This window comes from Myotis myotis, unplaced genomic scaffold, assembly GCF_014108235.1.
Source record: "Myotis myotis isolate mMyoMyo1 unplaced genomic scaffold, mMyoMyo1.p scaffold_m19_p_5, whole genome shotgun sequence".
In the NCBI taxonomy this organism is placed as follows: Eukaryota; Metazoa; Chordata; class Mammalia; order Chiroptera; family Vespertilionidae; genus Myotis; species Myotis myotis.
The window spans coordinates 91125245-91139906 of NW_023416357.1; the positions used below are offsets into that span (position 1 = coordinate 91125245).

Genomic DNA, 14662 nt, shown 5'->3' on the forward strand with positions numbered 1-14662 from the left:
GGCACTCCCACTGTGGGAGAACACCCACCACCAGGGGACAGCTCCTGTGTTGAGAACCTGTCCCTGGTGGTCAGTGCATGCCATAGCGACTGGTTGACTGGTCATTCTGGTCGTTTCTCTGTTCGGTTGCTGGGCTTTTATATATATACTAGGGGCCCGGTGAACGAAATTCGTGCACTGGGTGTGTGGGCGGGGGGAGTGTCCCTCAGCCCAGCCTGCCCCCTCTCACATACTGGGAGCCCTCAGGCGTTGACCCCCATCACCCTCCAATTGCAGGATCGGCCCCTTGCCCAGGCCTGGGCAGGGGACCCTCATTTCCCCCCATCACTGGTTCTGCCCCCAGCCCAGGCCTGATGCCTCTGGCCCAGGCATCAGGCCTGGGAAGGGGACCCCCAGACCCCTCTGATTGCTGGCTCTGCCCCTTGCCCAGGCCTGATGCCTCAGCCAGAGGCGTAGACCCCCATCACCCTCCGATCGCCTGATCGGCCCCTTGCCCAGGCCTGACGCCTCCGCCAGAGGTGTCAGGCTTGGACAGGGGACCCCCATCTTCCCCCGATCACTGTCTCTGGCCCCTGCCCAGGCCTGAGGCCTCTGGCCCAGGAATCATGCCTGGGCAGGGGACCCCCATCTCCCTCTGATCGCTTGCTCCACCCCCCGCCCAAGCCTGACGCCTCTGACCCAGGCTTCAGGCCTGGGCAAGGGGACCCTCATATCCCCCCAATCCCCGGCTCCGCCCCCTGCCCAGGCCTGATGCCTCGGCCAGAGGAGTTGACCCTCATCACCCTCCGATCACCAATCACTGGATCGGCCCCTTGACCAGGCCTGAGGCCTCCGGCAGAGGTGTCAGGCCTGGGCAGGGGACCCCCAGCTCCCCGCGGCTGCAGGCTCCGCCCCTGCCCAGGCCTAATGCCTCTGGCCTAGGCATCCGGCCCGGGCAGTGGGGACCCGCAGCTGCAGCGGCCCCGCAATCGTGGGCTTCGCTTTAGGCCCAGGCAAGGGACCCCTAGCTCCCGGGACTGCCAGCTTCGACCGTGCCCAGCTTCCATCGCTGGCTCCACCCCTACTTCCTGCTATCACTGGCCAGGGCGGCAAAGGCGCCTGATTCTCCGATCATTCCCCAGGGCCGCCTTTGCCCTGCCCCCCAGCTCTTAGCTCCCCCCTGGGTTTCCGATCACTGTCAGTGGCAGGGGGCTTCTTCCTGCTTTCCCTTTCGCCTCCCTGCATTGTGCCTACATATGCAAATTAGCCGCCATCTTGTTGGCAGTTAATTTGCATATAGGCCTGATTAGCCAATGAAAAGGGTAGCGTCGTACGCCAATTACCATTTTTCTCTTTTATTAGTGTAGATAGATTAGGCTCTTCTGGGCTACCTGCTTGATGACCATTTATAACTGTGTTCCTGTGGGAAAGTATGTTCCATGTGACCAAATTACAATTGGATCTTTGAAATACAACCACCTTATAAACTGGAAACTTCTTTTGTATTTCCACTTATGCTTTAAGTTAACACTGGTGAACTATTCTTTGTTTTGGCAACTTGACTTCTAGAAGTATTGGGAAACCTTTGCCAGCCCATGAATAAGTTGGGCTGGCCTGTTAATTATTTCGCACTTGGGTGTAGAAACTGTGAGGTAAAGCAAGCAGCTAGTTCATCTCATTTGCTTGGTCATGACTGAGTTCAAGCAAGGGAATCCAAAGTTAGTTAGTTACCTACCTCTTCCAGCCGATGAAGTCATGCTTCATGTCTTAATGTATGTTCTTTTTTTCTCCCCACTATCTAGACCCTTGGCTTCTACGGTCTAAAAGTCCTGTAGGTAACCCCCAGCTGATCCAGTTCAGTAGAGAAGTGATTGACTTACTGAAGAGCCAACCATCCTGTATCATGCGAATTAGTAATTTCATCCCATCCTATCACCACCATTTTGCAAAGCAATGCCGGGTGTCAGACTATGGATATTCCAAGCTGATTGAATTATTAGAAGCAGTGCCTCATGTGTTGCAGGTAAGAAATGCTAAGGGATTATTTGTTAAAGATGGGGATATTTCTCCATGACTTTGGCTACCTCAGCCAAAGAACCAGTATAGCTGGTATCCTGATTAATTCCTAAGAAGTCAGTCCAGAGCAAAACATCTTGTATAGGCTTTCTTTAGAGTGCAGAAGACATGCACAGGGTGGCTTAAGTTTTTAGAAAGCTACGAGCTTCCAACTTAAAGTCCTTAGAGCACTGAGGGTTATTTTCCTTCTAATTTCTATGGATTGGCCTTCCTCCCAGCACATATCTCTCCAAAAGTGTTCGCTGTTACATGGGAACTGCTGTGAACATGGGCTTTGTAAGTATAAGTAATCCAGGTTTTGATTTGCAGATTCTCGGAATGGGCTCCAAACGTTTGTTGACCCTTACACACAGGGCCCAGGTGAAGCGCTTTACTCAGGATTTACTAAAACTTCTCAAGTCCCAGGCCAGCAAACAGGTTGTTGTGAGAGAATTCTCTCAGGCTTATCATTGGTGAGTTGATGAGAATTTTTTTAAAATGAAAGCAAATATTTTAAAACACTTTTTTTGAAGCATTCTTTTGGAAAACTTATAAGAGTTATTCTGTCAAGTCATATTGTAATTGTTTACCTATTCCCATGGTTAAAATCTAGGTGTTTCTCAAAGGACTGGGAAGTCACCGAATATGGTGTCTGTGAGTTGATCGATATTGTATCGGAGATTCCAGACACAACCATCTGCCTGTCCCAACAAGATAATGAAATGGTGATTTGTATCCCCAAAAGAGGTATGTTAACTAGAAGAAAGAGATCTATCTAAATGGTTGTTTTAACCTGGCATCATGGAAGAGATGCATCTTTCTCCCGCTTGTCCATGTTTCCCAAGATTCCAGGGAAACTACTGTGTGAAAGCGGTGGTTATGCAGTGGATCCAAGGCTCTTCAGAGTAGGTGGGACCACTTGTTGAGAAGAAAAGCAAGCTAGTGTTTTAGAATCCACCTGTCTCTTTAACTCTGAGCTACTTCGCTATGCACACTTGAAAAGGAAAGAAAACTCACATCAATGTTTTGGTTTACTGTTGAGGTCTGGGAGATAAGAGAGAGAAATCTGCATACGGTCATGTTCTCCCGCTATTATTCATCAGTGTTTTTCTTAACCTGGGCTCCTGCACAGCACTGTATCCATGAAATCATTGCACTTCACAGCTATGGCAAGTAATGCCAGTCTTTCCTAGGTTACCTTTTCAAGTGTGTCATGCTCAGTATGGGGTCAGGGTGGGAGACGGGTGGGTGGCTAGAGAAATTATTTCTAGTTTATAAGATGAAGCTACATGGATGTGTATCTGTGTGTATGTGTATTTCATTGTACACATAATAGCCTGACTTCCTGGTGTTTTGTGCTTGAATGAGTTTAAAAACCATCTGCAAAGAGAGAGGAGTGTCTATTTTAGGTTGTGTGTGTTTAGAAGGCAAAGATAAATGTAATCTGTGCATAGGATTAATAATATTAAGCACAAATGGGTAGAAGAAGGTTGTGACTTGTGTTTATTTGTTTTAAAGAACGTACCCAGGATGAAATAGAAAGGACAAAACAGTTCTCCCAGGATGTGGTTGATTTGCTGAGGCACCAGCCCCATTTCCGGATGCCCTTTAATAAGTTCATCCCCTCTTACCATCACCACTTTGGCCGGCAGTGCAAACTCGCATATTATGGGTTTACCAAACTACTTGAACTTTTTGAAGCCATACCCAATATTCTACAAGTAAGTGAAGAAGTTCTTTCCCACCTCCCCCAGAGAAATAGGGAGTTATAAAATAGAATCAAAACTTGAAATATTTCTATCAGAGAAGCTATATTGTTGGCTCATTAGTATTTAGTTTGTGGTTTTTCCTTCAATATAGAAGTAAATTATTCCTCAAACTTGTGTTAGGGTAATTATTGCAAAAAGGGTTAGGCTTAGTGAAAAAAGGATTAAATACTTTAAATTTTTAAGTTGAATATACTTTCATTAGCTCCATACTTTTCAAATCTCTTATGGGGATGAGTACGTAAAGCAATACAAATGCTTAGCTGGTAAGTCATTGGTAACTTAAACCAGACTTTTTTTGACTTTTATTAATATTACCATTTTCGACCCTCAAAGTGCTTCTTACATTTTAACACATTGTTTGCGGGTAGTTTTTATCGTGCGCTAACAGATGGCGCGTGGCTTGGGCCATTTTTGCTAATTTTTTGCGCAAATGGCAACGTTCAGTAAAATTACGATAACTTTAGTTTACGTATTTATACGTTACCTGCATTCTATCGCTAGTCTATAAAAAACATATTAATACGTGTCCCGCGCTCTACTTACTACCAGTCAACGTAAAACGTATAAATACGTTTCCCGCATACAATGTGTTAAAAAATTTTGTGGTAAAGATACACGTTACCTATGCCTACTTAACTATTTTTAAGTGTACAGTTGAGTTATCCTGTATAATAAAAGGCTAATATGCAAATCGACCAAACGGCAGAACAACCAGTCGCTATGACACACACTGACCACCAGGGGGCAGATGCTCAATGCAGGGTCTACCCTCTGATGCCACTCAGCCAGAAGCTGGGGTCACGGCTGGCGAGCGCAACAGCGGTGGCGGTGGCGCTAAGGATGTCTGACTGCCGGCTTAGCCATCAGTCAGACATCCCCCGAGGGCTCGAGGGCTCGAGGGCTCTGGGACTGTGAGAGGGTGCAGGCCAGGCTGAAGGACACACACACACCCAGTGCACACATTTCGTGCACTGGACCTTTAGTATTAAATATATTTACATTGTTGTGCAACCAAGTTCCAGAACTTTTTAATCTTACAAAACTAAAACTATATTTATTATAGAACACCAAAGTGCTTTTTAGTTATTAACACATTTTCAGGCTATTTAATTCCATGAATAATCGTAACTTTTTTGGTGTTCCTTTCCTCCTCCTGTGTGTTTTCCAAGGTTTTGGAATGTGGAGAAGAAAAAATCCTCGCTTTGACAGAGGTAGAACGATTCAAAGCTCTAGCTGCCCAGTTTGTTAAACTCCTTCGGTCCCAAAAAGATAACTGCCTTATGATGTCAGATCTGCTCACAGAATACGCTAAGACTTTTGGTTACACGTTTCGTCTCCAAGACTATGATGTCAGCTCAGTTTCAGCTTTAACGCAGAAGCTCTGCCATGTTGTGAAGGTAACGAATTTTTTCATGGGATAACACTTGGGGCATTCACCTGTGCGTTAGCATTTCTGTAGGCACACGTTGCACTACTTAGTGCTTCACAGCTTGCTTTGTATGTCATTAATACCTTGTGAGGTAATAGAAGGTGACTTAGGTTTGGCAGTTTAGTTTTGGACTTGCTTTGTGTGTTTATAAGTTGCCTTGTCAAAGTGATGTCATCTTGAACTGATGAGGTCACTGTTTTATTGCCGGGTGTTTATTCCCAGTGGTGTCAGTCTCAGCGCCGCTGGCCTGAAGTTGGATCAGTCTAAACAGATCTTCATCTCTGTTTGCGGGAGACTGTAATCACAAATCTCTGCTCCTTCCAAATTCTGACTCACTTAAGGAATAGGTGTAGGAGCAAGCTATCTGAGAATTACCTTTGTTGTTGGTAACGCTGGATTGGAGAGAGTACCTTCCTCCTTTTCCCTGCCCTGCACTGAGCTGAGCTTCCAGCCCTAGTTTTCAAGCTGCATCCACCCCAGAACCAAGGAAACTCACTATAGGGAGGAAGAAATGGAAAGGAAAACACACCAAGTGGGGGCAGCCCCAGTCACAAGCCTGGAAGGAGTCTGTTTATGTACTCGGGTAGAGGAGGGAAAACCTGCCCTGAAGACAGACATAGCTGCGGGAGAGTGGGAAGAGCACTAGGAGTGGGGAACATTGAAGGCCAAGGAGAAGGAATGGCCTGTGGCATCGCATGCTACTGAGAGGGCAAGTGACACAGGGCCTAATGTGACCCACGGACCTAGCTAAGTGAGCATGTTCGAGAGCTACTGAGAGGGTCTACTTGAGAGAGAAGATAAATAGACAAAGGCAAGAAAGGGTGATGGGTGAGGAGGCAGGAGTTGTGAGAGTTGTCATTCAGTGGAAGGAGAGACGGTGAAGATATATTTTTATTTTGATAAGAGGAAAGCAAGGTAGGGTGGATGCAGATATAGGTAAACTTGATGTTTGTCACCAGGAAAAGAAGGGGGTTATCTTCCAAGAGCTATTTTTCTGTCAAGTAGAAGGTGAGAGCAACTGCTTAGATAGGGGAGAGCATGGAGAAGGTCTGGAATTGTCATGGCGGTAAGTGGAAGAGTGACCAGGAAATCAAGCAGGGGTGCTGGGAGTATGGAGAACTCTCTGGAAGTCTGTGAAAATTGTGGCTGGGCTGCTCAGTGCAGCTCCAGGATAGCAGATAGTTGGGCTCAAGGTGAGACTTTGACAGATGGGTACAACAAAAAGACATGGACAGAGGAGTTTAGAGTATTGACATGACTGCTAATTAGCGGCCCATCAGTGCCAAGATGGATGAAAGGGGCGAAAACAGGAGTCATTGCTGGGGAAGTTGCAGAAGGATGAGAATCTCTTTGTCTTCTCCCACCCAGCATCTGCTCTAGGCTCCCATTTGCATGTAGGATGCATGGGAGGTTTGAATGACTTACTTTGGAAGTGGGCACTGACAGTATCTCAAGTGTGACCCTGGGGATGGGTGTCTGGAGTAGAATCAAGTAGAAGGATGTCATTGGAGATGAGAAATTAGAGGCACTTAAAGGCCATGGTGTGGGACAGGCTCCCGGGATGCTCAGTCACCCAGGACGACAGCAGTGGTGACCAGACTTTGACGAATAAAGTTGAATGACTGGGAAGCTAGGCTGTGGAGGCGGGGACACATGGGAAAGGCTACCCTAGCTCCACTGGATTCCCTGGGGAGCTTCTGGGAAATGCCAATGACCGGATTTCACCGCTGCCTCTGAGATTCTTATGTAATTAGCCCGAGTATGCTCTTAGCATTTTTTATAAGCTGCCTGTGTGATTCTAATGTGTAGCCAGGGCTGCAAGTCAAGGGATGTATCTAAGTAGCATTAAAGGAGCAGGTTTGTTTTTTCCCTTGAAAGGCTGGAGTAGTAGTAATGGTCTGGGCATCTAAGATATGACTTGGACTACCCGGGTCATATAATATGATTGATTAAACCTCACACCTGCAGAGGAAATGTTAGTGTAAATCTCAAATCCATAATCTTGATAAATGGAGTGGGGCATCCACCTACCAGCTCCTGCCTTGGCTCTAGGTGAACATCAGAAGCATAGACATACTGGTATTGGGACGTCTCATCAAGTGCCACCCACCTCTCTCTGCCTTTGAGGATCCAAACCCCAGCTAGGCCCTGGTGGGTGTGTTTCAGTGGTTAGAGGGTCGGCCCACACAATGAAGGGTCACATGTTTGATTCCTGGTTAAGGGCACATGCCTAGGTTTGGGGTTCCATCCCCAGCCCCAGTGGGGGCTTGTGTCTCTCTCACATCGATGTTACTCTCTCCTCCCCTCCCTTCCGCTCTCTCTAAAAATCACCTGGAAAGTCAGAAAAAAATGGGAAAACAGCTGTAGTAGTAAATATTGGTTTGCCTGCCAGTGCCTAAGCAGTGTGTATACTGAAGTTCTGCCTATTTTAATTTCACTGAAGACTCAATTCACAGATTTGTTCACCCCTTCCCAGGACCTGTGGGTCTCAGTCACTAAATGCTTATTTCTTCACATGTTTCTTGGTCCCCATATGGTAACTTGTGTCTTTTTTGCAAGGTTTCCCTCCAATGTGCTTAAAAACTGAAATCCTTTACCTTCTTGAGAATCTGAAAGAATGGAGACCTAGACACGTAGTCAGTCCTGAAAATACCAACTTTTTGGCAAGTAACAATGGACGAGAATAATGCAGCTGACCTTTTAGTTAGAGTGGACCTGGTAGTCCGAATAAGCCTTCTATCACCTCCCAGTCTAGCCCCTGGGACACATACGTGGGGTGAGTGGTGTCTGCAGAGCAGCACTGTGGAGTGTCGCCTGCAGTCTAACCACCTCCACCCCAACACAGCAACCCTTAACTCACAAGCTGGACCAGTGGATGCCAGCTGGCCAGTCTTGTCCCCTTCCCTTAGGGGGCAGTGGAAAGAATGTCCTAAGAGGGGGTGATATTGATGGAAGTTTCTGGTTATGGACAAGGAGGAAGGGAGAGAATAATTTCACTAGAAGGGTTGGTCTAGTGTCCTAAAAAAGCTGAAAAAAAACCCAGTCTTTACTTCAATTTAAGAGAACGACTTAGAGACTTTTCCTTATGGGTCCCATTAGCGAAATGAAACTAGCTGAGTTTGGATAAGTTTAAATTCTTGTTTTCCCCAGGTTACTGATACGGAATCTGGCAAACAGATCCAGCTGGTCAACCGCAAGTCCCTGCGCTCTCTCACTGCCCAGCTGCTGGTATTGTTGATGTCCTGGGAAGGAGCCACCTTTCTTTCTGTTGATGAGCTCAAGAGACATTATGAAGCTACCCACAGCACTCTTCTCAACCCCCTCGAATATGGGTTCATGACCCTGACCGAACTTCTGAAAAGTCTGCCTTACTTAGTTGAGGTATGAGTGCTAATAGTTTTTTAGGGCCATTGTAATGAAACTGTTGAGTTGGATATTTCTGGATTACCTAGTGGTCTAGATTAGAGGGTTTAGAGCTGAAAGGGACCAAGTGGTCATTTTATAGTTGAACAAACAGAGACAGCCTGCCCAAATGAGTGTCAAGCCAGGTCAAAAGCCCTGGCCTCCTGATTCTTGAACTGGGGAACTTTTGTCCTGCATTAGGCTGGATTTTACTACTGTACCTCTCACTGAATTAGAGCGATTACGTGGTGACTTCAGGTGACTTACCAGTCAGATACAGGTCAGAAAAGGAGATTGACTGGCTGGTCACCCAAGGCACCCTTTCAAGGATGGCACTTCCAAGATTAGAAGAATTGTTAGAGAATACGGTCCTAGAAAAATTTATCAAAATTGACTGGAAGTTAAAAATCAGACTATTTGCCACAAAAGAGGCTTTAAATGTCATTGAAATTTTGCCACTGAAAAAGGCACCAGGATCAGATAGGTTAACAATTGGGTTTTAACTAACCCTTAAAGAATGAACTTCTTAAAAAGTATTCTAGGCTACTTGTTGCAAAGCTCCCAGTTTCATTTTATGAAGCCAAAATACCAAACTTGAATACCAAAAGCCTAATATGGTCACACAAAAGAAAGTGAGTCTAAATAGGATATTAACCAATAAAATCCAAAAGTAACATACCATTGTTCTCATATAACCATGTGATCAATAATTAAATAAATAAAAGGTATTGACAGAAAATTTCTCCTTGGCCAAACTTCCTTCAGGCTCCCCTGAGCAGCCTTCTAGACCAGCGGTCACCAACCTTTCGGACCTCACGGACTACCAGTGGTCCGCGGACCACCGGTTGGTGACCGCTGTTTTAGACTAGACCTTAACCTCGGACGTCAGTTAGGAATTTTCCATCCACCAACAGCCTCCCTCCTCCCTAGGCTATAAATCCCCATTTTTCTTTGTTAGATAGTTGACCCTTAAACAACATGGAGAACTGGGGCACCACCCCCACGCAGTCGAACATCACGTATAATGTTTGACTCCCCAAAGACTTCTATTGTCCCTCGGTATCCACAGGGGGTTGGTTCCCAGACTCCCTCGGATTCCCAAATCCACAGATGTCTCCTGTATAAAGTGGCATAGATCAGTGCATCCACTTGGCCCTCTGCATTAGTGGACTCCCAACCACAGATAAAAAACAGTACAGGTATTCAGTGAAAAAAATTTGCGTGTAAGTGGATCCATGCAGTTCAAACCTGTGTTGTTTAAGGGTCAACTGTATTCAGAAGTGAGTCCAGTTCTACTAAGGCTGTTTCTCTTCCTCTGAGGCAGTAGTTCCTGAATAAAAACTACGACTTTAGCTACTGTCTAGCTCAGCCTTTCTGTCACAAAATCAAACTCAACATTTTCTGAACTCTTTTTAATCACCTGTTATGTGAACACCAGTTCTGGGCAATGTAAATGGATGTTCAAGACAAAAGGCTTTCCATGGCCAGCTGAGGTTGGCAAATGTCCCTTCTCCTGCAGAATCTCAGTGCACATTGAAGATTCTGAAAAGGTTTATGGTAAAGAAATTTGCTTAATTTACTTGAAAACAGAAGAGCTTTGGGCCATTTTTCCCTTGTTGGTTTTGTTTTTTAGAAGAATGCTGACATCCTCGTCCTGCACCACCGAGTTCTTTGGAACACCACTTTGGGAGATGAGCTTTAGTGGCCTCAGCCCCCAGGCCTGATACAGCTCTCTCTGCCTAAGGGGTTGCCTTCCACCTTCATGCCAACCTTTTTGTTTGAGACCCCAGGTTTGCCACTTTCCTTCCTTTCTGACACACTGCTTCTCCAGACCCCTACCCTTTTGGACTTGCAAATAGACCTCGGGTTTGCTCAAGGCTCCAGCTTTCTCTGGGAGGAGATCCTTGAATAAATCCCTCCTCCTCTTTGGCTCCATTTTTAGGTTGACTTGACACCTTGTCACTCTCAGCTGGAGGCCCTCACTTCTGGGGGTGGGGGCAGCCTCTCTGAGAGTGTCTAATGCTGCGTCTTTCTCCTGGACCAGGTTTTCACTAATGATAAGACAGAGGAGTGTGTGAAGCTCACAAGTCTGTATTTGTTTGCCAAGAATGTGCGGTCTTTACTTCGTACTTACCACTACCAGCAGCTTTTCCTTCATGAGTTTTCCGTGGCCTATTCCAAGTATGTCGGAGAAACGGTGCAGCCCAAGGCTTATGGCTTCAGTAGCGTAGAGGAACTCTTGGGAGCAATCCCACAGGTGGGTGTTTTCTGAACTTCTTGGAGAGTCTTCCTGGAGAGCCACAGCCTTACTCTCCTGAGCGGAATAAGGAAATGGCAGGCGTTTTGGACAGATCCTTGCATAACATAGTTTGTATACGATGAATGCTTTTAGTGTTTCTCCTTCATTCTGTAAAGCTTTATCAAATTCCCATACGCCCGATGAGGAAGTCCTAGACCCTGCCCTCAAGAAGGTGTCAGGTCTTGGAGAGTCAGGACACCCCAGCAGGTGATAAGTCCCTATCAGTGCAGCCACCAGTGTGCACACGGTAGAGGGCCATGGGCAGGCCCGGCGGACACCAGAGCCAAGTTGTGAAGGATGTGTTGACCACGTGGCAAAGAAGGGAGAGGGCAGTCTAGGTAGAGGGGATGCGTAAGCAGATGCCTGACAGTGAAGTACGAGCTCTGTTATGGGGGCCTTGCTCCTCTGGATAAGAAGCAGCACTCAGGAGCAAGGAGAGACCTTCAGGTTTGCATGTGAAAAATAGCACAGTCACCGCTGTGCATAGTACAGTTGAGACAACAGGAGGGAACAGGGAGCGTGGCCAGGACTCTGGCCATTGCCCAGGTCAGGGTGCGAGTTGTGAAGGGATTGAGCCTGAGTGAAAATAATAAGAGCACGTAGTTAGGGACACGTGGGAGCTGAGGTCAGGGCCGTGATGACAGCTGCCTGTGGGAGCGCTCCAGGAGCCCAGGGCTGGGCCGAAGAGGCAGAGAGCAGCAGCATTAGGTGGAGGGCTTTGTTTAGGATTAGGATAATGAGTTTAGTTTGGAGGATCTGGGAAATCTCCATGAATTCTTCTGGATGTGTTTAGTTTCTGGAAAAAATAGTAAGGGCTCTCATGTGAGAACGATCTTCATTTATAGACCAGAACTGGTGTTTAGAAGATGATCTTTTTAAAAGCCATAAGGAATATTTTTAAAGCTGAGTCTCACAATTTTTAGACTGCATAGCTTTTTATAAGGGACATGTTTTTGCCAGCCTCTATTGCTTTAAAAGAGTATAGAAAATTTTTTTCCTGGCATTAACTCAGTTTTAAATTCTAGTATGTTTAAGGCAGACACAGGTCACATTCTTCCTGAAGTTTAGGGTTTATCTCTCCTCCTTTTCCATTGCTTAACCAGGAGTATGTCTTGTGTGCAGGTGGTCTGGATAAAAGGACATGGTCATAAGAGAATTGTAGTGTTAAAAAATGACATGAAAAGTAAGTAAGCGCCCATCCCTGCCCCTGCAGAAATCCCGGTTCTCTCACTGACTTGTCCCTCTGACAGGTGCTCTTTGTCCTCTAGGTCATTTGAATTCAAACTGGCCCTCGGCTACTGAGCGTATCCTGGAGGTGCCCAAGTCTTGCACAGCCATGGAACTCAAACTTGGAGCAGGTGGTGATGGTAAGAAAGGACAGACAAGGCAAAGCTGGTGAATTCTAGCAGAGATGGCTTGGAGTGGGGATGGGGTAGGAGGGACTCAGTGTGCCATTTTCATGAATTAGTTAAGTAGCCACACATTTTTCAAAGTATTTGGTTAATAACAGAGAAAAAAAAGGCCTACATTTGATAGTATTTTATGGTTCACTGGTTAATGTTCTTAAGGGATGCTAGCACCCCGCTCCCCCTCCAAATGTTAACATGTCAACCCAATTCAGGTGTTAAAGGAAAAAATTATTCTGACACTCTTTTTAAAACAGTATTTCACCATTGCAATAGGGTCAGCTCTGCTGCAAGATCAGGCTCAACTCTGAATACAACAAGGACAAGTGGGGTTTGTAGTCAAGGGCATCGGTGGATGGAAAATCACCAAGGGGAGACGTGATGAGTAGGGGGATTCTAGCCTAACAGACCTAAGAGGATCCTTGCTAAAGGCAGGCCAAGGACTTAGACATGGCAGTGTGGAGTGGGTGCTGGTGGAGGGTAAGGAACTTGATCAGGTTGCACGGCTTGGGGATTCTCGGTAAACTGACTTCCCAGGATTTTTGCTGAGACACAGCAAGGACAGGACAGACATGGAAGGCCAAGGTCAGGGTATAGCAGAGGAGAGGGCTAAGAGGAGTCTCAAGTTGGGTCAGGGAGAGTCTTCATCGTAGGACATCCCTGGGAAAGACTGATGGTAATTCATTCATGTTACTCAGAACAACATTGAGTCACTTAGATTTTACGTGGAACTATCTCTGTAGATGTAAACCAGCTCGCTTGAATTGAATTTTAACTTTATTGAAAGACTTTTGAATCCATTGTTATGTATGAGAATTTTGTCTTCATTGGACTCTGACAGTCATAAGTGTTACTGTGTTCTGTGTTTATTACTCAGTTATGTAACACTTTACATTTTATAAAGCACCTTAATGTAACCCATCTCTCCCAGCTGTCACAACCTTCAGCAGTTGTTACCTACGTACCAAAATTCCCGGAGGTGAAGTAGCTTACCCAAAATCACTCAGCTAGGAAGTGACAGTACTTGGATCCAAGTCTTGTAAATGCTGAGCTTTGCTCCTTTAACTACTATACACCCCTTCTGTGGGTTTTTATTTCCCTCCTCTGGGAGCTTACTGTGGGGCCCTTTTTCTCAGATGGGGTCTCGGGGGAGATCTTGGCTTGTGGCTCTTCACTTACCAAAGACACACCCAGATCTTTCTGTTAATGGCCTTTTTTAAAACCTTGAGTTATTGAGTACTTCCTGCCACTTTTCCTGTTTAAGGCTTTGAAACAAAGCCTCAGGCAGACTTGTGTGGACTGTCCTGATGAGCCATACCTACCTCTCCTGTCCAGGGCCCAGTCCGACGGAGCAGGAGCTTCTCCGCCTGACCAGTGCCTCCCCCGTGGACCTACTGTGCGCGCCCGTGCCCTCCTGCCTGCCGTCCCCTCAGCTGAGGCCAGATCCTGTCATCCTTCAGTCTGCTGATCTCATTCAGTTTGAGGAACACCCTCAAGAACCTTCTGGTAGGATGTACTGTATTGTGGGCTTAAAAGATAAAATCGCATGCCAATGTAGTAAGTGTTTGATGGAGGTGGGAGAAACTATACCTTTTCAGGCACAAAATACCTGTGCTGATTATTCAGGACCCTCTTTTCCTGTCAGGGTTCCTCCCAAGCCTGAGGTGGCTTAGGGAGCAAGCAAGGGAGTGATGGTGCGACTTGAGGGATGGTACAGCTGGGCTACAGAGGAGGCACGCTCATCACCAAACATGCCATCCCTCTGGCGGGGTCTCCATGATGGCTCCAGGGGGTGTGGGGCTTTCTGAGGGGTGAGAAGGGCCTGACTGCAGACCCTGCACGGTGTCTGAGAAGGAAGAGGAAGCTGATGGGGTTGCGCACTGGCTCCAGCCCGTGCTGCCCGCTCCCCCTGCATGCCTGACACTGCGCTGGGGCTGACCGACTCAGCACATTTAGGTGGCAGGCAGAGCTTGGGTGGTGACTGGAGATGAATCTGGCTCCAGGCTAGGAAGTGGCAGAGTTAGGATTTGAACCCAAGGCCTCCTGTCTTTCTGCTGCATCATCTGACCTGAGAGGATGGCCCTTCCGCTCAAACGAGGAACTTCCTTGTCCTGTCATCCCCCCTGTGTGAGCAGCTCTTCTCCACCCTGCTGCTGAGCTGCTTTCCTGGCCACAGGGACCCTTCCTGGCCACCTGGCCGATCTCACACCCTTCGTCTTCGCTAGCAGCATCCTAGAGCAGTGAGAGAACTGAGCTTTCTTCCGGGAAGTGGAGCCGGGGAACCATACGCTCGGCTTCTGAGACTGATGGAGCCTGTGGTAAA

General features: G+C 46.8%; 1 protein-coding gene across 11 annotated transcripts in view; it reads left to right on the forward strand.

Moving 5' to 3' along the window:
• MARF1 (meiosis regulator and mRNA stability factor 1) overlaps positions 1–14662 on the forward strand; it is a 127066-nt gene that overhangs the window by 24150 nt on the left and 88254 nt on the right. For 6 of the 11 annotated variants that reach the window (XM_036307998.1, XM_036307996.1, XM_036307992.1 and 3 more), the window contains 10 exons: positions 1782–2002; positions 2365–2507; positions 2648–2781; positions 3553–3755; positions 4973–5200; positions 8383–8613; positions 10679–10891; positions 12056–12116; positions 12202–12300; positions 13675–13845. In XM_036307998.1, coding sequence (XP_036163891.1) covers positions 1782–2002; positions 2365–2507; positions 2648–2781; positions 3553–3755; positions 4973–5200; positions 8383–8613; positions 10679–10891; positions 12056–12116; positions 12202–12300; positions 13675–13845 — 1704 coding nt within the window. Of the gene's footprint in view, positions 1–1781; positions 2003–2364; positions 2508–2647; positions 2782–3552; positions 3756–4972; positions 5201–8382; positions 8614–10267; positions 10425–10678; positions 10892–12055; positions 12117–12201; positions 12301–13674; positions 13846–14662 lie in introns of those variants that run through there. The other 5 variants (XR_004967381.1, XR_004967380.1, XM_036307999.1 and 2 more) reach the window with 5 other exon arrangements.